The 20,854-nt window shown below is 40.1% G+C and overlaps 1 protein-coding gene and 1 long non-coding RNA gene across 2 annotated transcripts; both read right to left on the bottom strand.

Moving 5' to 3' along the window:
- Positions 1-13,103: 13,103 nt before the first annotated feature.
- On the bottom strand, positions 13,104-14,844 carry LOC135246253 (uncharacterized). The gene is made up of 2 exons (XR_010327577.1): positions 14,751-14,844; positions 13,104-13,940 (listed from the first exon to the last, which is right to left on the bottom strand). It is a non-coding gene; the product is annotated as an uncharacterized LOC135246253 (long non-coding RNA).
- Positions 14,845-15,342: 498 nt separating this feature from the next.
- On the bottom strand, positions 15,343-17,071 carry LOC135246254 (sialic acid-binding Ig-like lectin 10). Its single transcript, XM_064319755.1, has 5 exons — positions 16,865-17,071; positions 16,474-16,770; positions 15,999-16,092; positions 15,776-15,794; positions 15,343-15,661 (listed from the first exon to the last, which is right to left on the bottom strand). The coding sequence occupies exons 1-5, from the start codon at positions 16,929-16,931 to the stop codon at positions 15,383-15,385; spliced, it is 756 nt and encodes a 251-aa protein (XP_064175825.1). The 5' UTR covers positions 16,932-17,071; the 3' UTR covers positions 15,343-15,382.
- Positions 17,072-20,854: the final 3,783 nt, after the last annotated feature.

Raw genomic sequence — 20,854 nt, 5'->3', positions numbered from 1 at the left:
AAATTTTTTAAAAAAATCAAAAAAAATTTTCATGTGTAAATGTTTAAAATCTTAAAATATGTTCTATACAAATAAAAATAGTTTTTGTATTAACCCGGGCTGGTCAAAATTTTTAGTTTAAATACAAAAATGAAAATAAAAAAGTCTTAAACAAACCTATGAATGTTTCAAAGTCTCTTAAAAGTATGTCCAGGTGATTAAAATAGGTTATAAATAAAAAAAAATGTATCTTTCCTCACACACCCCACAACACACAACCACACGAAACACCCGACCGGGGTCAAAACAAATACATTTTTATTTGAAAACATATGTAAATACATATGTACAATTTTTACCTTTCACATTCTGTAGGTTAGACACTGATAAATAGAATTTAGCCTTCGGGGAAAACTTCCTGTCAAGCAAAACCAGTCCGAACAGTGGAATCCGGAAGGGGTCCCCAGTGGTCTTTTCTAGTCCAGATAGCGGGAGCAGTGTGCTGACGGTGTTGTTGTGTGTAATCTGTCCTGTGAACAGGGGGGCCTAACCCAAATAAGCATATCCTTAACCCTTTAAATCCCCCCAAAACACACACACACACACACACACACAGGTACACACACAATTTATAAAGATGAAGGTCCATCTAGACACCCCACCCACTGCCCCCTTGCCTGTCAACCCATAAGGTTTACTTGTATAAATAAGTAAATAAATAAATATGGTGCAGTACAGTTTAAACCAAGAGATAAAAAGCACCAGCTGGAGGACATGGCTGTCTTCTCTCTGCCCAGCAGGAGAGGGCACTAGCAGACATGGCGGTTCAAAGAAATGACATGCGTATCAAGAAAATCCAAAAAAACATTCCAGCAGATAACGGAATCTTCCAAAACATCCACTCAATCAGCCTAACAACAATTGGGCGAACTTTGAAAAAGCACCAAATCACAAAGAAACAAATTTACTTGGTGCCTTTGCTAAGGAATGAAGATAGAGTGAAGGCTTTGAGGGTGGAATATGTTCAGGTGTGTGTATAGCAATGTTGCAATACTACAGTAGCGAATACTTTAGCGACCCATCCTCTATAAATGTGTGGACTGGTTGACATTATGCCCTAGACATCACATTAGGATTATGTACATATGTGAGTAGGCCTGCCCATTGGTCTCAAGGGCCGGATCTAGGAAAACTAGGCACGTGCCTAGAGTCCAGTTTCGCCAGGGGGTCCATTCAGCGCTGTCAGGCCTTGCGTAAGCCCCTCCCCTTATGTTTTCACCTGTCTGTGTATTTGCCCTTGTTGGCCAGGGTGCTGCGTGCTGTCAGGAGTAGCAGTCCTGATTGCACGCAGCTGTTCGCAGTCCTTAAGAGGGCAAGGATGATGGGCGTTCACTCTCTCTCTCTCCACCAGCTGGAAGCCTGACTGCCACAGACACTGCTGCACTTTTTCCCCGTACATATTTTTATGCTTTAATTAGCACACCCAAACACTTCAGGCACCCAACACCTCCATGCACACTGATTACTGACGCTGATATAGTTAGTTTGGTTTCGGTTAGGTTTGGTTTTGTTCTCTTTTTCAATAAACACTTGTTATTTCCTTCAACCAAAATCTGGTGTCCATTTCATGTGTCGGTCCTTGAGCCGGGTCGTCACATGAATTTGGGGCTCGTCCGGGATTGTTTGTGGGCCACAAACATATCCCTTTTTGATATTTAATTAGCATGGGTAAAGTGTTATAATCGGTTTGCCATGTGGCTTTCTCGATTCACATTAAGCAGAGCTAGTGTTTGCTTCCTGGTTTGTATGTAGGCGCAGTTGTGCGCTGGCGTTCTGGCCAATCAGTGGCGAGCGTGGTACAGGAAGTGTTGGTGAGCTCTGTTTATGTGCTTGCATTGTGCAGACCAGCAAGTGCGGGTCTGTTTGGATAGCCTCTTTGAAGGAATAACGTAAATGAGTTGATTTGATGTAACGTTGAGCTTGAGTTAGGCTATATTAAAAACATTTCTTTTGACACATGTGGCATTGTGTTTGTTTTAGAAGGAGCTTGGTTGAAGTTGAAGTAAAGCCTTTTAAATTGTTACGCCGTTGAGCGTACGGGTGGAGAGAATAACTGAACTGTGTTTTCGTTACAACACTGAGTTTTTTTATTTTTTCTCTGCTTCAGTGCTGCGGTGTCGATTGAGGAGGGGTGAGTAGTGATACACTGATCTGGACAGGCAACATGCCGGTGTTTTACTACTAGAGCTGTGCACAATTACCCCAATTAGGCTGTAGCGACAGTGTCCTTCAGGGATACTGTTTGGCGATTTTGGTGGGTGTTTGTTATTTTTGTGTGACTAAATCGGTTTGTGGCATTTGTCCTGGGTTCATTCCGTGGTGTGATGCGCAGTCTGTCATGTTGTGTGTTATGCTGCAGGGTTGAGTGATTAAATACCCCGCCGTTACGTCACATGACGACTAGGGATTCCGTTAGTATAGCGGGGTGCTCTTTTTTTTCGGGTTGCCTGCCCGTTTCTCACTGTAGCCCTGCTCATCCTTCTTAAATTTTCCGTTCGGGAGGTTGCATCTCTATTGCAATTCCCTTGTTCGTCACAATTTAACACGATGTCTGACCTTGATGCCATAGAGAGTGGGAAAGTTAAGGGTTTTCGAAGGGAACCGTCAAACAGTGTATTCTTGTCTTTTTCTAAGGCTGAATTAAGTCAACTAGTAGTGTTTTGGGGTGGCACTGCAACATCTGCACACAAACAAGGTGATTTAAGAGAAATGGCAATTCAATTGGCATCTGAACAGGACATTACATTGTCCTTAGCACCCATGCCGGCTGCACTGCCATCTCAAGAGCCAGAGAGTGAGTCTGAATTGGAACATGAGATGTCGTTTCGGGACCTGGTGCAATTAGAGACAGTCAAGCATGACTTTGAAATGCAGAGGTTAAGGCTTGAGGTTGGAAAAGTAAAATCCGAACAAGATTTAAAGGAGAAAATTGAGTTTGCAAAACTAAAATTTGAACAGGATAAGTTGGCTTGAGCGTGAGAAATTTAAAGAGCAAAGTACTAAGACAATCTTTGGTAGGTCGATCTGGGTTTGAGGCTCCTGTACTTAGTTCTTTAGATGGGAATTCTGGCTCCTCTGGTTTTGATGTCACCCGCAATCTTTGTCCAATCCCTAAATTTTCTGAAAAAGACCCAGACACGTTTTTTGTGCTGTTTGAGAGACTAGCTAAAGTTCTTAATCGGCCGGAGGATGAACAAGTCGTTATGCTGCAGTCAGTGTTGGTTGGTAAAGCGCGACAACATTTTCCTTCGACGTTTCAGAGATTCATGAACAGGGTGTTGGTGGGCCTAGAGGGTTGCGCTGCGTACATGGATGCTGTCGTTGTCTTTAGTGACACGTTTACACAGCAAGCGCCGGCGTTGGGGCTGGAATGTAATTGGGCAGAGGGCCACTGTTGCTGTTCCGGGACAGCGTGGAGCCAACATCTCAATGTGTGCTGCCATTTCCCACAATGCAGTTGAGGCTCGTGACCCTCTGCTGGGGGCATACAACTCTGTGCGCCTCATACATTTTCTGGATGGGCTGTACAACCGTCTCTTACAGCCAAATGCTCAGATGGTGTTCATCATTGTCTAGGACAATGTAAACTTCCATCGTGCATTGGCTGTGCGAGACTGGATGGGCTGTAAACCAGAGTTCCGATCAAAATTCCTTCCACCTTACTCCCCCTTTCGGAACCCCATCGAGGAGTTTTTTTTGGCCTGGAGGTGGAAGGTATACGATAGGCGTCCATATGAGCAGGCAATGCTCCTTCAGGCCATGGATGAGGCATGCGATGACATTACAGCCCAGCAGTGTCAGGGGTGGATAAGGCACTCTAAACGATTTTACCAGCGCTGTCTTGCCAACGAAGACATCAAATGGCACGTCAACGAAATTCTGTGGCCAAATGCAGCGGAGAGGCAAAAATGCTGCTTAAGCACCAAAAAGCAGTTTTTTTTTGTTGTACTTTATGGTAAAGTTTGTTGTTACTGTAACTGTTTTTGCTTTTACTATTTTTGTTTTTACTGTACAATACAGTTGTGTTTACAGTACTGCATTACTGTATGATTTTTCTTTAATGATTAAACTTCATATAATCTAATCTAATATTTTGTTTGTCTTTCATAAAAACACAAGCGCTATAGGCTACTGCAGTCTATCACAGGGGATGCTTGCTGTACATAATTTCAAGTACCTATGAGGAAATGACCATTAGGCATAGTCTTTTTTGCTAACAAGTATTTTGTTTTCGACCACATTATTTGATAATGGCCCTTGTATTTGAAAATGCACCAATAATTAAACTTCAACGATGAACATATGCACTGTTCTGACACTATTGTGGCGATCTCGCCTCCGTTATTGTAGCTAGCTGTAAATATTTGTGAATGCATGATCGTGTTTGTGTTATTAGATGTGCTTAGCCTGTTAATAGTCGCTTATGTAGCGCTAGCTAACTTCGTTGTATTTGTGTTCGTTGGACCCTTACGCTTTTGTATAGTAGTGTTGTTAATGTCGCAGTGAATACCGCTGTAAGTAATTCTAGTTTTGTGTTGTTGTTGTTGTATGCTTGATGTTGCGATTGGCTCTCGCTAATGTCCGGTGATTGGTGCACCGAGGGTAGTGAATTAAGCCAATCAGGGCGTCCCAGGGCTATAAAAGAGTTGTTCGCCCGATCGAACGGGACAGATCTATAAAACTGTTAATGAGGGATTTCTGCAATAAAGCGAAGCTCCGCTGGGGCAATTCGGAAACGGACAACCCCGTCTCCGCCGCTATTTTCCGCACCGAGCGCTACACTATGATAAACTTTAGCATGAAGTACAATATAATTTGGTTCAGTTGTTTCTATTGGGCATGCTATATGTGATTTTGAGCCCAAGATTACGCCGGGCACCCACCGCACGCGTCGCGTAAGCGTCGCGTAAAGCCGGGCACCCACCGCACGCGTATCGGCCGCGAGCGCACTACGCGCGTAACTGAAGCGTAGTTGAAGTACTGTTATTACAACGGCAGCGGGCGACGTCGTCTCCACCAGATGCGAAAATATCTGGGAGGTAACTAGGGACATACCCCCAGTAATATAAGGATGAAATATAAATCAGAGCATGTATACCTAGCATTTTAGAGCGTATTTCTGTGTATAAACAGGCCAACGTGACGCGCGACAAGCCGAAAAAAATAGAACCGAAGCGAAAAACTACGCTTCAGTTCGCTTGTGTCGCGCGAGCTTCGCAGCTGGTACGCGACGCGTTCGCATCTGGTGGAGACGACGTCGCCCACTGCCGTTGTAATAACAGTACTTCAACTAGGCTTCAGTTACGCGCGTAGTGCGCGCGTAGTGCGCTCGCGGCCGATACGCGTGCGGTGGGTGCCCGGCTTTAGGAGTATAGCATTTTGCGTTATGAAGAACACTTTCAAACTCGTTTTTGATCAGAAGGGTTTTGTGTTTGGCAGCATTATTTGATTATGACTGTTGTATATTGAAAATGCAGCAATGATTTAACTTCATTGTTTGAAATATCTAATGTTCTGGTGCTGTGATAAACTTTTGCATATAATATTCTCTGATTTGACACTGGTATTTTTATTTTGCATGCTGCATTACATTTTGAACCCAAAATGAACAGTACAGCATTCTGTGTTAAGAGTTTTGCACATTGAAACTGTTGTGCTAAATGAGTCAAAGCAATCGTAAAAAATGTAATTAAATATGGGAGCACAATAGCGGTCATCAAGTAAACTAAAAACATCTTTTTTTTTACTTTAAAGAAAGCTTCTAATATGAACCTAGGCAGTTTTAGTAGAGTTTATAATCAAATCAGAATTTGATTATTTTTGAACAGTAAATCCACACCTGTACACAAATGTTCAATCTTTATTTAATATTTATTAAATATTTATTTAATCTTTATTTAACTAACAGTACCCCATTCTGATTGATCTCTTTTACAAGGGGGACCTGACATAAAATACAGAGTTACCCATTAAGACAGTTGCCAATTAAGTTACAAACAACAAATGTACAGCGAGACAATAGTATAATAGAAATTAAAGAGCAGAGCAGAGGCTAAAAACAGGAGCATACGTCAGTCCTCGAGTCATGAATTCCATGTTTGAAATCAGTAATTGATATTAGTCTTTCTCCTTTAAGCTTTTCAGCAGACTGCTCCAACCATAAGATGCAGAATGACTGAAAACCAGCTTTTCAAATTGAGGAGAGAGACAAGGGAATTTTTCAAAACGTATAACAAACCTAGAGCACAATGTAACATTCTTTGAAAATCCATGAGGATGCAATTTTGATTTGGCGTTCTCAAAAACAGACAGCAGCCGAATTTATGCGACAACCTATGGCATACAGTCATTAAAGCACAAAAGATGCAAGTGAAGTGTACAAACATAGTGATTCTGTTAAAAGAATGAAAAATGAAAATTCTATTCTTCAGGATAAATACTAAATAAACATCTCTGCATATTATAAAAATGCTCTTAGGACAGATAGATAAACATTACCCTCAACATTTGGTGTTTTTTTTTGTTTGTTTTTAACACAAAAATACATCTGCTATAAAAGAAACACAACACGCTCACATTTTTAATTAGCCCCTGAATCTGGTCTGTTTCCATATTCCAGGTTCTGGTAATCATCTTTTCCTTCTTGTGTAGTCCCTGTGTCTTTCTGATGCTTGTTTTTTACCTAACATATACAGCACACGCACACACACACACACACACACACACACAGGTTCATGGTTATTTAAAGGAACACCTTAGTGCACGAACCGGCATAGTCTCAGGGCAGTGCCTATGTTTCATATGAGAGGAAAAAAGTGGAAAGACAAAACCCGTTTTATTACAAATTAACGCTTCATAAAACTGTAAATTAAAAAAAATATATATCCAGTTATGTATGCATTCTTGAATTTTAACAGTGAAGCCACATATCCTCTGAAGAGAAGCCAATTTATATCGCCTCTCTTCATGTCAATGAGAGACAATTCCTTACATCTGCAAGGCATGTTGGGATAGGTAGCGACAAGAGGTAAGAAAACAAAGTGACCAGTGGGATGAGGAACATGGTGTGATAACCAATCAGATTAAAGATCTGACTTATATATTATCCCCCATTTAAAATTTTACTATGCCCGCATCGATTGTGGGAGGCGAGAGCGATGCCAAGTGAACTTGTTGGAGGATCAGTGGATTCAGCCTTAGTCTGGAGACTTCAGTGTGATGGCTTAAGACTTCCATTTTTTGAAAAGAACAAAAGGCTTCTGCATCAACATTAAGGGCAAGAAAATAGCATTTTAGCCCTTCAGCTGAGTCTGTGAGGTTTTCTCCTCTGTTTGGACTGAGTGATTAAAAAGTAATACAGATCTCATCCTGTCTTTACTACACACAGCTCCGATACTGAGGGAATCTACATACATTTAATTTTCATAAATATGAGTTTTCGTAAATATGAGCATAGTGGCACCCCCTGGTGTATATTTCTCAGTGTCACACTTGCTCACCTGCAGCACGTCATAGTCAGGGCTGATGTTGGAAAGCTGCAGACTGGCATATGTGTCCCCGTCCCTCCCTCCCTTTAAAGGAAAAGACACACAGGTGGTGTGAATGTAAAATAGAGGTGAAATCAGGCTGAGCTGCAGACAGAGTGTTTCAGATGAGGAAGAAGAGGAAAGGATTGTGAGACTGACCTTCAGTCTTCTAGACAACCTGGAGACATGGAAATCAGAGTAGAGAGAGAATGTGTTATTGCCTCTGCTTATCCAGCATGTCTCTGCAAGCCACATGCATTTACTGGATGGGATAGTTTTGACTGCTAAAATATTTTACTGAAAGCATAATTGCCTCTCAGTAGTTGGTCAGAGACTATGGTAATTATATATTATATCAGCAGTAAGATCAAGATAACTGTACCTTTATTTTGTGGATACAGAATCCAACAGTCAGCACATACAGACAAATCAATCCTACGTTTATAATAAGTAATAGTGATTGCAAGTGAATCCTGAAAAAAACAAAAAAAAAGTCATTATGGTTGGATCTAATTCATGCCTAAAAGACTTATTGAAAGACGTCATCAAGACATTACTTATTTATAGATTTCCAGCACTAAAAAGTGCTTTATAATCAGAGAAAAAGGATCCCCAATTGTAAATATTAAAACACAGTCAGAGTACTCCTGCCCCTTCCCCCTTCTATTCATCAATTAGGTCTTACAGATTCTGGTTCATACAAAACCAGAAATAAGAAATTGGTGACTATGTCTGAAAAAATAGAAACACTTTTGAATGATAATAACAGGGGTTACATTAAATTTTTGAACAGTGCTATTTAGGCTTTGGGCCCCCTAGTAAAAGCTTTTTAAGTTTTAAGAACAGCCAATATGTAAAAAACCCGAGTGTTGCTGGAGAGGGAGGGGAGTGGAGGCTGGCGGAGCCCCAGAGTGTTGGGCGATCGCAAGGAGAGAGGGCGTGTCTTCCCTGTGATTTGGGCGCATGTGAGGGAGCTCCTAAAGGGCCCGTGTTCCCCCGCTGTCTTCCCTATGACTCTGTCAGTATGAAGTTGGACCCGCCCCAGTCCAGAACACGCCACTACCCTGCTGGAGAGGTTCCCCCGGCTCTCACAGGAGAAGCAGCGACTTCCTGCAGTTCGGGTGCAGCTCCAGAGCCAGAGATCTGAGGGATGTCTGAACACAGGATCCACGTTACTAATATGACAGCTGCCCCCATATAACAATATATGATTTAACAATTATATAATGATGCACTGAACAACATATCACATTAGCTGTACAGTTTTGATTTTTCTTTTCCATGTTTATTTTTGTGCTTCACAGTAGTACTGTTCACTGCCACTGGACTCAGTCACATTTAGGTGAGTTCTGTCCAGTTCCTACAGTGTTCTCTCTGTCCATTACTTTTACCAGGTGTAGTTCTGCCACTGCTGGGTTTTGGGATTACTGCTGCAGGTAGGTCACAGAGCTGCCCCCTAACACTGCCTGATTGGGCACTGAGGTGTTCTTAGGAGCAATCTAGCAGATTTAAAAATATGGCATGTGACGAGGGAATATAGCATTGATGCCCCAAAGTTTAAAGGTGATAGAATTTCTTTTAAAGATAAAACAGACATCAGGTAAATGTACATTTTTAATTTTAATTATATCATTGCATTAATTGTCCTTATTTAATTATTTTATTAATTCAGCATACTGACCATTCAGTGAAAAGCTACAAAAAAGTATTTTTTTAATGAAACATATTATTATTATTATTATTATTATTATTATTATAAAATCTAAGAGTAATACATTCAAATCCAGCTCACTTACATAGAACTCTGAGAGTTAGACTGGCCTCAGACATCTTCTGAATGTTTCCGTGTTGCAGAGTGTAAAGTGCCCTGCAGGTGATATTCTGCCGATGGTGGAGGTGCGAAGCAGTGAAGGTCAGAACAGAAGACACAGACACATTCTCTTGCAGTTGACTCACACTGTCACTCAGCCTGGGGGTCCATGTCAGATTTGGGGGGAGTTCGGGACAGGGTGCTGCAGCAGAACATTTCAAACTCACAGAGGTCCCCTCCATCACCTCCACCTTCTCTGTGGTTATCTTGGGTTTGGGTGGAGAGTCTAGGAGACATGGAGACATGAGGATAGGTCACTGTCTGTCTCAGGATTGGAGACTCACAGCACTCAGAGCACACACTAACCACCACATTAACAGTGTCTGACTAACATGCAGTATTTACAACGTGAAATCTTGAGACAAGTCATTTTCATTCTTTACTCTTTTACAGCCAAGGTGTATTTCTCATAGAGGACAGCATTTCCATCTCCGGTACCTAATTTTAAAAGCATAGGGTCTCGGCATAAACACAGTGGAACACAGTGAAAAAGGCATGACAAATGCAATACCTTGTGCATTAATTTTGACACCATTAGGAAAAGTGAACTTTAGTCCATTTGAGCCTTCCAATCTGAAGAAATAATCATCATTGTAAGACGAAGGGAAACCATCCAGAATTGTGGTGCAGTTCTTCATCAGCAGTTGTCCAATTAATTTTCCTTTAATTGTATTCTGTTCAGCTGCTGTCCCAGTTCTACTGGAATCAAACACTTCTTTACCATCTTTGTCTCCTTTTCTCCATAGTCCTTTAGCCTCAGCTGTCAGATCATTGTCAAAATTAGGGTGTATATCAAATCTGCAGGGAATCAGCACACAGGATCCATTCAGAGCTTCTATTCTCTGAGGCATCCAGACTGCCCAATCCCTGCCCAGAGCTCCTGCAACACAGACAACACAGCTCTGTCTCAGTATTACACTGGTGATCCTACAGCACGGAGAAATAACTCTATACTGTACAAGCCTGGTTCATGTTAAAAATAGATTAACATAAAGCAACATTATGATGTCTAATAACTCATACCTGAAAACATCATAAGATATTTTCAAATGCTCTGACCACATAGTTGTGTGCATGACTGATTTTTGGGTACACTACAGTATATTCCTACATAATTACATATTCATTTTTGTAGTAAGCAACTTTCATTTCTCTTAATTTTTTGCAATAAGAAATGAATGTTATTATTTGGTCAAATCACCATGAAAAGTCTGATTGTTTATGTCCTCTGTATTGTACCAATGAACATTCTATAACTCCACCCACACCAACCCCCACCTTGCAGCAGACAGCCAATGAGGATGAATCTTTCTGCTCCAATCATGTCTCAGTATTAGTGAGGGGCAGAGGCACTGGGTGGAGCTGATCTGGAGAGGAGAAACATTACATTACAGGCATTTGGCAGACGCTCTTATCCAGAGCGACGTACAACAAAGTGTATAACCATAACCAGGAACAAGTATGACGAAAACACACTCAGCAAATTAACCAATAGACAGACAGTGTGTGCAAACCTCCTATTCAGTCCTTTTATCAACCAGCAGGGACTCACTGATTGGACAGATAGAATTATACCTGAATTTTATTTGTTCTGTTTAAATCCTGTTATTCTGAGTCATTGCCTTTTTATCTTGGAAATTAAAATGCAATTACATGCAATTTTGGAAAGCTATTTGAACACACTGCCCATAAAGCAAATATATTTTGTGCATGTAAGGAAGGCCTGCAATAACCTAACTAGCACAACTACACATTATTTACAGAATGAATGGACAGCAGCAAATGTAGCACACAAGACCGTTTCGACAATAAGCGTCCTGTGTTTCCGTGCTGACGGGAGAACTGGCTCATGCACTAGAGTGGCGGTATAACCGCTGTGCTAGTTCAGTGCTGTGGTCAGCACGACATCCTCTTCTGCCAGAACCCTGGGTTTGAGGTCTGTCATATCCGTCATTAGATGGATCTTTCATACAATGAAATAAAAAAACAAGTTGAGGAGAAGGGATTTAAAGTTGGGGCAGTGGGGTGCAGAAAAATCTTAAGTTTCCCTTTTTCCTTTTTTCTCATTTTTAATTTCACACAACCACACAACTGCTGTAACTGGCCTAACTAACACTTATGTTGGTCATTTTGGAGGATTTGACCAGAGGTACTATGCTTACGTCCTGTTGGGTGATCAGACTGAATGTACTCATGTTCTCCTGATGTAAAGGTGCAGTCATGATGAAGGTACTGTAATAATTCAGAATGTGAACAGATCAGCAGCCAAAATCATTGGCCGTGATAGGATGTAATCTTTTAAAATTAGTTGCATGACAGATAAAACCATGAACAGCCTGTTCAATCAAACCCATGAAATCAGTTTTTACAGCTGCTCCCTTGTGGCTGAAGCACCAGACCTCATCGGTCAAGGAGAGTGCACTTCCTGTGTGGCTCATTTCTTGAAGCTATTTGTAAGTGTGACTTGGTAACAACACTTCGGCCCTGCCTAACAGTTACTATTAAGAATGGCGTTTTATCGTTTATATAGTACAAAGCATCAAACGATATTGAATTTATCAACAGATTATACTGCATGTGTATATGCTGTATGTGCAAGACATGTATTATGAAATAATTGTGTATTATTTAATTGTTGACTAGAATATGTGAGCAAGCGCAAAGTCCTTGCAACTCCATTGAATATGGCTCTAATGTTTTAATTGATCATTTATATCTAAGGACCGAGGACTTTTTCATTAATGAAAAAGCTTTCCCTACATGTCCATGAAAGTACAGATTTGATTTTATCTAATTTGTTTTATATATATACAACCGCAGCAACTCAGTACTTCTACATAACATCAAAGAAAACACTTTAAAATAGACTATGGATAAAAATGAAAAAAAGGCTTTTTATAAAAATGACCATCCATCTGCAGTGAACTGAACAATGTGTCATCATTAACATAACGTTGCCATGATATTGACTGTCATATGAATCAATTCAGAAATACACATTATACTACCTGAATTTCAATTTCTCAAAATATATTGCAATATGTGAGACATACAGTGTAAATGCTGAGAGAGTAATTTCTGCATCTTCAGCCAAAAAAACAAAATCCCTGAGAGCCACAACAAATCCTGGGAAGAAATGATCATAAAACGGTTTCATTATTGACATGATATATGAGCTTCAGAGTAGTTCTTTTTAATTAAATGCTAATGATAGAGGCAGTATAAAGATAATCTGTAGTTTGATTAAACCAAGCGCTACACAGGTGGAAATGTACTTACTGTAGAACAGAAGAATATCCAGTCTATCTCCACTGCACACTGACCCACAGCATGCAGAGCACAAGTGTAAATGCACACAAAAGAGGAACTGCTCATATGTGGCTTTTTGCTCGGAACGAGAAGCTGCAAATATATTTGTCTAACATGCATAGAAAATATGTGGCTACATGTAAGTGCAACATTTGCACTTTCATCTGAAAAAGCTTCTGAACTTTTTCTCTGTCTCAGTACAATAATTTGAATATGCTTAAATGCCAAACTCAGCAACAGAGTCTGTCTTTACAGCTTATTTAAAATAAGCAAATTCGCATTAATGTCCAACACACAAACGGACAGCAGAGAAACATCCGAATGAGACAGGAAAAAAGACGAGGCACTGCACCAGGATGCAAATATTTATTAAATCTTTATTTAATATTTATTTAATTTTTATTTAACCAGCAGTACCCCATTCTGATTGATCTCTTTTACAAGGGGGACCTGACATAAAATACAGAGTTACCCATTAAGACAGTTGCCAATGAAGTTACAAACAACAAATGTGCAGTGAGACAATAGTATAATAGAAATTAAAGAGCAGAGCAGAGGCTAAATACAGGAGCATACGTCAGTCCCTGAGTCATGAATTCCATGTTTGAAATCAGTAATTGATATTAGTCTTTCTCCTTTAAGCTTTTCAGCAGACTGTTTGAACCATAAGATGCAGAATGACTGAAAACCAGCTTTCCAAATTCAGGAGGGGGACAAGGGACTTTTTAAAAACGTATCACATCCCTAGAGCACAATGTAACATTCTTTGAAAATCCATGAGGATGCAATTTTGATTTGGTGTTCTCAAAAACAGACAGCAGCCGAATTTATGCGACAACCTATGGCATACAGTCATTAAAGCACAAAGGATGCAAGTGCAGTGTACAAACATAGTGATTCTGTTAAAAGAATGAAAAATGAAAAAAACTAGATTCTATTCTTCAGGATAAATACTAAATAAACATCTCTGCATGTTATAAAAATGCTCTTAGGACAGATAGATAAACATTACCCTCAACATTCTGTGTTTTTTTTTGTTTGTTTTTAACACAAAAATACATCTGCTATAAAAGAAACACAACACGCTCACATTTTTAATTAGCCCCTGAATCTGGTTTGTTTCCATATTCAAGGTTCTGGTAATCATCGTTCTCTTCTTGTGTAGTCCCTGTGTCTTTCTGATGCTTGTTTTTTACCTAACATATACAGCACACGCACACACACACACACAGGTTCATGGTTATTTAATGGAACACCTTAGTGCATGAACCGGCATAGTTTCAGGGCAGTGCCTATGTTCATATGAAGAGGAAAAAGTGGAAAGACAAAACCATTTTATTACAAAATTAACGCTTCATAAACTTGTAAAATTAAAAAAAAATATATATCCAATTATGTATGCATTCTTTGAATTTTAACAGTGAAGCCACATATCCTCTGAAGAGAAGCCAATTTATAATCGCCTCTCTTCATTGTCAATGAGAGACAATTCCTTACATCTGCAAGGCATGTTGGGATAGGTAGCGACAAGCGGTAAGAAAACAAAGTGACCAGTGGGATGAGGAACATGGTGTGATAACCAATCAGATTAAAGATCTGACTTGTATATTATCCCCCATTTAAAATTTTACTATGCCCGCAAGCGATCGTGGGAGGCGAGAGCGATGCCAAGTGAACTTGTTGGAGGATCAGTGGATTCAGCCTTAGTCTGGACACTTCAGTGTGATGGCTTAAGACTTCCATTTCTTGAAAAGAACAAAAGGCTTCTGCATCAACATTAAGGGCAAGAAAATAGCATTTTAGCCCTTCAGCTGAGTCTATGAGGTTTTCTCCTCTGTTTGGACTGAGTGATTAAAGACAGATGCAGATCTCATCCTGTCTTTACTACACGCATCTCTGATACTGAGGGAATCTGCATACATTTCATTTTCATAAATATGAGTTTTCATAAATATGAGCATAGTGGCGCCCCCTGGTGTGTATTTCTCTGTATCACACTTGCTCACCTGCAGCACGTCATAGTCAGGGCTGATGTTGGGGAGCTGCAGACTGGCATATGTGTCCCCGTCCCTCCCTCCCTTTAAAGGAAAAGACACACAGATGGTGTGAATGTAAAACAGAGGTGAAATCAGGCTGAGCTGCATACAGGAAAAAGTGGAAAGACAAAACTTTTTTTATTACAAAATGAGCTCTGCATAAACTCGTAAAATTAAAAAAAATATTTCCAATTATGTATGCATTCTTTGAATTTCAACAGTGAAGGCACATATCATCCAACGAGAAGCCAATTTATAATCGCCTCTCTTCATTGTCAATGAGAGACAATTCTTTAGTCTGCAAGGCATGTTGGGATAGGTAGCGACAAGAGGTAAGAAAACAAATTGAACAGTGGGATGAGGAACATGGTGTGATAACCAATCAGATTAAAGATCTGACTTGTATATTATCCCCCATTTAAAATTTTATAATGCCAGCAAAGGACCCATTGTGGGAGGTGAGAGTGATGCCAAGTGAACTTGTTGGAGGATCAGTGGATTCAGCCTTAGTCTGGACACTTCACGGTGATGGCTTAAGACTTCCATTTTTTGAAAAGAACAAAAGGCTTCTGCATCAACATTAAAGGCAAGAAAATAGCATTTTAGCCCTTCAGCTGAGTCTGTGAGGTTTTCTCCTCTGTTTGGACTGAGTGATTAAAAACTAATACAGATCTCATCCTGTCTTTACTACACACAGCTCCGATACTGAGGGAATCTACATACATTTCATTTTCATAAATATGAGTTTTCGTAAATATGAGCATAGTGGCGCCCCCTGGTGTGTATTTCTCAGTGTCACACTTGCTCACCTGCAGCACGTCATACTCAGGGCTGATGTTGGAAAGCTGCAGACTGGCATATGTGTCCCCGTCCCTCCCTCCCTTTAAAGGAAAAGACACACAGATGGTGTGAATGTAAAATAGAGTTGAAATCAGGCTGAGCTGCAGACAGAGTGTTTCAGATGAGGAAGAAGAATAAAAGATGGTGATACTCACCTTCAGTCTTCTAGACAACCTGGAGACATGGAAATCAGAGTAGAGAGAGAATGTGTTATTGCCTCTGCTTATCCAGCATGTCTCTGCAAGCCACATGCATTTACTGGATGGGATAGTTTCAACTTTTAAAATATTTTACTGAAAGCATAATTGCCTCTCAGTATCTGGTCAGAGACTATGGTAATTATATATTTTATCAGCAGTAAGATCAAGATGACTGTACCTTTTATTTTTGTGGATACAGAATCCAACAGTCAGCACATACAGACAAATCAGTCCTACGTTTATAATAAGTAATAGTGGATTGCAAGTGAATCCTGAAAAAAAAAAAGTAATTATGCTTGGATCTCATTCATGCCTAAAAGACTTATTGAAAGACATCATCAGACATGACTTATTTATAGATATCCAGCACTTAAAAAGTGCTTTATAATCAGAGTAAACTGGATCCCCTCATTTTAAATTATTCATAACAGTCAGAGTACTCTGCCCCTCCAATTCTATTTCATCAAATTCAGATCTTACAGATTCTGGTTCATACAAAACCAGAATAAGAAAATTTGTGGACTGTGTCTGAAAAAGTAGAAACACTTTTGAATGATAATAATAGGGGTTACATTATATTTATAACAGTGCTATTTAGGCTTTACGACATACGGTAAAAGTCAAGTTTTAAGAACAGCCATATATGTAAATACCTGAGTGTTGCTGTGGAGACGGGAGGTGGAGCTGGAGGCTGGAGGAGCCGAGAGTGTTGGTGCTGACGCAGAGGAGAGTGGGCGTGTCTCCCTGTGATTGGCGCATGGTGAGGGAGCTCCTCAGGCCTGTGTTCCCCAGCTGCTCCTCCCTGATGACTCTGTCAGTAGAGTTAGTGACCCGCAGTCCAGACACACGCCACTCCATGCTGGGAGAGGGATTCCCACGGCTCTCACAGGAGCAGCTGATCTCTGCTGCAGTTCTGCTGCAGCTCCCAGAGCCAGAGATCTGAGGCATGTCTGAACATAGGATCCACAGTTACAAACAGCACAGTTGTACACATATAACAATAATATGATTTATACAATTATATAATAGAAGCACTAAGCATACATATCACATTCAGCTGTACAGTTGTTGAGTTCTCCTTGCCATGTCTCCTTGCCAGTTCATTACCCATTATATTGAACTACCACCTGGCAATTTAACATCATTGAGAAAATCCCAAAAAAATAATTGTGCTTTCTGCCTGATGTGACTCCTCTGAGAAACAACTTGATGTGCTAATCTGGCTTTCCAGTGTTGGAGGTCTAATGGTTGAAAGCACTGCATTCATATCTGTTGCTGTGGAAAAAAACTGTCAAAGAGTAAGAGCAGAGGGTGATTTGTGATTGGAGAGCACAGACAACTACGGTGACAATGAATCACAGACATTCGCTGTGACTGTGGGTCCTAGACCATAGCGGTGAATCACAGACACGCCAACAGTAAATCACAGATCGATAACAGGCACAGGCTGAGTATTCACAATGCGCTGGGACTCTAAATACAGCACTCACACAGGACGTCTACACGGAGAGCACTGGGACTCTAAATACAGCACTCACACAGGACGTCTACACGGAGAGCACTGGGACTCTAAATACAGCACTCACACAGGACGTCTACACGGAGAGCACTGGGACTCTAAATACAGCACTCACACAGGACGTCTACACGGAGAGCACTGGGACTCTAAATACAGCACTCACACAGGACGTCTACACGGAGAGCACTGGGACTCTAAATACAGCACTCACACAGGACGTCTACACGGAGAGCACTGGGACTCTAAATACAGCACTCACACAGGACGTCTACACGGAGAGCACTGGGACTCTAAATACAGCACTCACACAGGACGTCTACACGGAGAGCACTGGGACTCTAAATACAGCACTCACACAGGACGTATACACGGAGAGCACTGAGACTCTAAGTACACGCTGTCAAACTGAGTCCATTTTGTTTCCTGCCGGATCTATAGAGCACCCCGGTTTTGGTGGCTCATATTCAATAAAAGCACCACATACCAGATTTGGCTTTTAAGTCACATGCTTTTTTCAGGAACTAATCGACAGCAGGTAAAACTTTGTGGGACATACAGGGACACAAGGTCATACTCAATGGGTGTCACATAAGGTACATGACATTTTTGGCACATACTGGGCAGCCCTGGATAGACATGACATCATACGACTTCCAAATTTTTTCCCACTTTTAAATCCTCCAAATTAGAAAAGAAAACAATAAATAGTGAAGAAGAATGTAAAGAAAAAAGACTGATTAACATTTTCCCTTGGCAGTGTATTTGAGTTTAGCAAAAAAAAAAAAAAAAATGAGACATTTGACCAGGGGTGGACAGTAACAATGTACATTTACTTGACTACAGTACTTAAATACATTTTTTGAGTATCTGTACTTGAGTATTTGTTTTTTTGGAAAATGACTTTTACTCCACTACATTTGAAAGATAAATATTGTACTTTTGACACTACATTTCTATTAAGGTTGTCGTTACTCGTTACTTTGAAGCATAGCTTTGAATCAACAGTTGAATATTTTTTTATTTTCTAAAATACGATTGGCCACACGCTGTGTTCTTCACAGGAGAAAAACCAATCACAGTAGCCTACTCCTAATACGCTGTCGGTTAAGTTCAAAGTGCTTGCTTGTTGCACCAGTGGTTGAACAGTTCAATTTGAACTTGGCGGCGGTACTTATGGCGACAGCAGAAGATAAGGATGATTCTTCGCCACCAGAGCACCCATGGCCAAATCTCAAGTCCATATTTGAGATTTGTGAAATTAAAAAAGATTCATATTGTTTTAAATGTTTGCTCTGCTTACCGCGCACGGATTACATCTCTGCATTCAAACACTCGCCGTCCAACTGTAAAAAGCATGTTGAGGTATGTAGACGTTCGCTAACGGTAGCCCGTTTGCTAATTATGAAGTTGTCTGAGTTTGTAGTGGTTGCAGTTTTTATGCTAGGATTGGTCAGATGAAATTTTATAGAATTCGAGCGAAGGGTCATCCAACTGTTTCACATTTCAGCCAATCCTATCCTATTAAATTGGGGGTGGACGCGGGTGGATGGTGCCCACCCGTCCTTTGGTAAATAAAAAAATCATTTTGCCCGGCGGTTTTACAAATAACTATGACAATCCAGTATGCTCCAGTCCATGTGTTCCCTCTAGCCAGTTACTCGCTCAACCAATCAAAAATCCGAAGAAAAAACAACTCAGGAGGAACAATCGTTTATATAGACAGCACAGAAAGAAAATTGGAATTGGATTGATTGGAAGCGGACGCGGTAGGTAATTTCATTAACATGTCATTTCATCTATACAACATTTTAAAGAGAGATGAATAAACAGCCCCCACGAACGCCGGCTATTATTAACAGCAACTTTGATTGCTTAAGCAAAATCAGCAGGTTGCTGGTCAGCAGCTAAGATAGGATTGAATATTTCCCACATACATAATGTTTTATTCAGCTGCGACTGGCGAGCTGAAAATTGGTGGGGGCAAAACTTTAAACTAATCATTGATCTCAACCTGTTTTCATTAGTAATTTTCCTTTATAATCAAGCATGCCAACGATCGGATTAATCAAATGACAAGTAGCCTAACACACAGCATCTTCATACCGTGTTAGGGGGATTAAATCATAAATTCAATTTATCCGTTAAAAATCCGTTTTAATCACCAAGTAGTCTACACTTAACAAATAAGATACACCAGTCTGTTATCTACTATGTTCGCTCTCAGAATAACCAGCAAAAACAAATCCTGCACTTCAATTGTGTTTACAATTGCAGATATTTGCCATGAATACGAATGCGGAGAAAGAAGTGTATCCGCAAATAATGTTGATTAAAAATGTGCACAATTTTGTACTGCAAATGAACATAAATGTAGGCTATACGACCTAGACTACTTGCTAAAACTGCCTATTTGAGGAGAGCTGGCTATATATGATAGTATTGAGCAGCCTATTTTGTGGATTAATTGTATTGATACTCAAGGAAAATCGGGAAGATTCCCTCACTGCTTAGCGATTAAAACGGATTTTTCTAAATCGCATTTATCATTTAATCTCCCTAACACAATGCGAAGAAGCTGTGTCCCTTTCCATTTGATTAGTCAGATGTTTGCATGCTTGTTAATCACTGAAAATTAATTAAAACAGTTTCAGATCAATGATTAGTTTAAAGGAAAGTTTTGCGCCTCACCAGTTTAAGAAAGATGGATAAAGGATGAAAAAGTGAGGACAAGAGGAGGATGACCGATTATTTTTGTGGGTAAAAACAATTCTCTGCATTAATGACACTCAATAAACTTGGAATATATTATGTAAAAGCTTACATCAATAGTATACATTCTTTTTAAAACATTGTTTTCCTTGAGCACAATTATGTGCACAATACATTAAGATACAACTATTTTGAGCTGAGACATTCATTGGTTTGTACCTTTTTTCACCTACCTCCCACGGGATCTCAGGGTCCACCCACCTCCAAAATCCCAATTACCCTTCTATCATGTGTGCTATAATACACAGTGGTAAAACTCTGACAAAGTCGATCATTCGTAACAGCGTGTACCTTGACAGGTATTAACAAATTGCTTCTTATACATAAATGATACAGTAAAATGCAGTAAATTGTAACGCTATAAGAGTCTGCTAAATGTTAAGAATGTATCTATACAGTAAAATCATCTAATGACTTCTGTAATGCATCGTAGAAATCATTGGCATTAAAATAAAATGTACTTTTGAATACATAAGTATTTTTAAAAGCAAGTACTCCAGTACTTTAACTCAAGTAAAAATTTGACTGAACAACTTTCACTTGTAGTGGAGTAATATTTGACCAGGGGTATCTATACTTTGACTCAAGTAATGAAGTTGTGTACTTTGTCCACCACTGCATTTGACATCAAGCACAACCTGAGTTTTCAGTGCCAAGTTTGTTTTTAGCCTGGCAGAAGTAACTCCCGGCATCTTCTATTTTGACATTGGGTAATTTCCACTCTCCTCCCTGGGCAATTTCACCTT

Source organism: Anguilla rostrata, unplaced genomic scaffold, assembly GCF_018555375.3.
Source record: "Anguilla rostrata isolate EN2019 unplaced genomic scaffold, ASM1855537v3 scaf0095, whole genome shotgun sequence".
In the NCBI taxonomy this organism is placed as follows: domain Eukaryota; kingdom Metazoa; phylum Chordata; class Actinopteri; order Anguilliformes; family Anguillidae; genus Anguilla; species Anguilla rostrata.
The sequence above is the reverse complement of the archived record's forward strand: the minus strand, read 5'-3'. Positions and strand labels throughout refer to the sequence as shown.

What these genes read in the sequence shown, in the direction of transcription:
- LOC135246254 (XM_064319755.1), bottom strand. Translation starts at nt 16,931, where the DNA reads ATGGGTAATGAACTGGCAAGGAGACATGGCAAGGAGAACTCAACAACT. An exon ending in TGTACAGCTGAATGTGATAT is followed by an intron (nt 16,771 to 16,864) that starts GTATGCTTAGTG and finishes TCCTATGTTCAG; the next exon opens with ACATGCCTCAGATCTCTGGC. An exon ending in GTCTCCACAGCAACACTCAG is followed by an intron (nt 16,093 to 16,473) that starts GTATTTACATAT and finishes TTTTTTTTTCAG; the next exon opens with GATTCACTTGCAATCCACTA.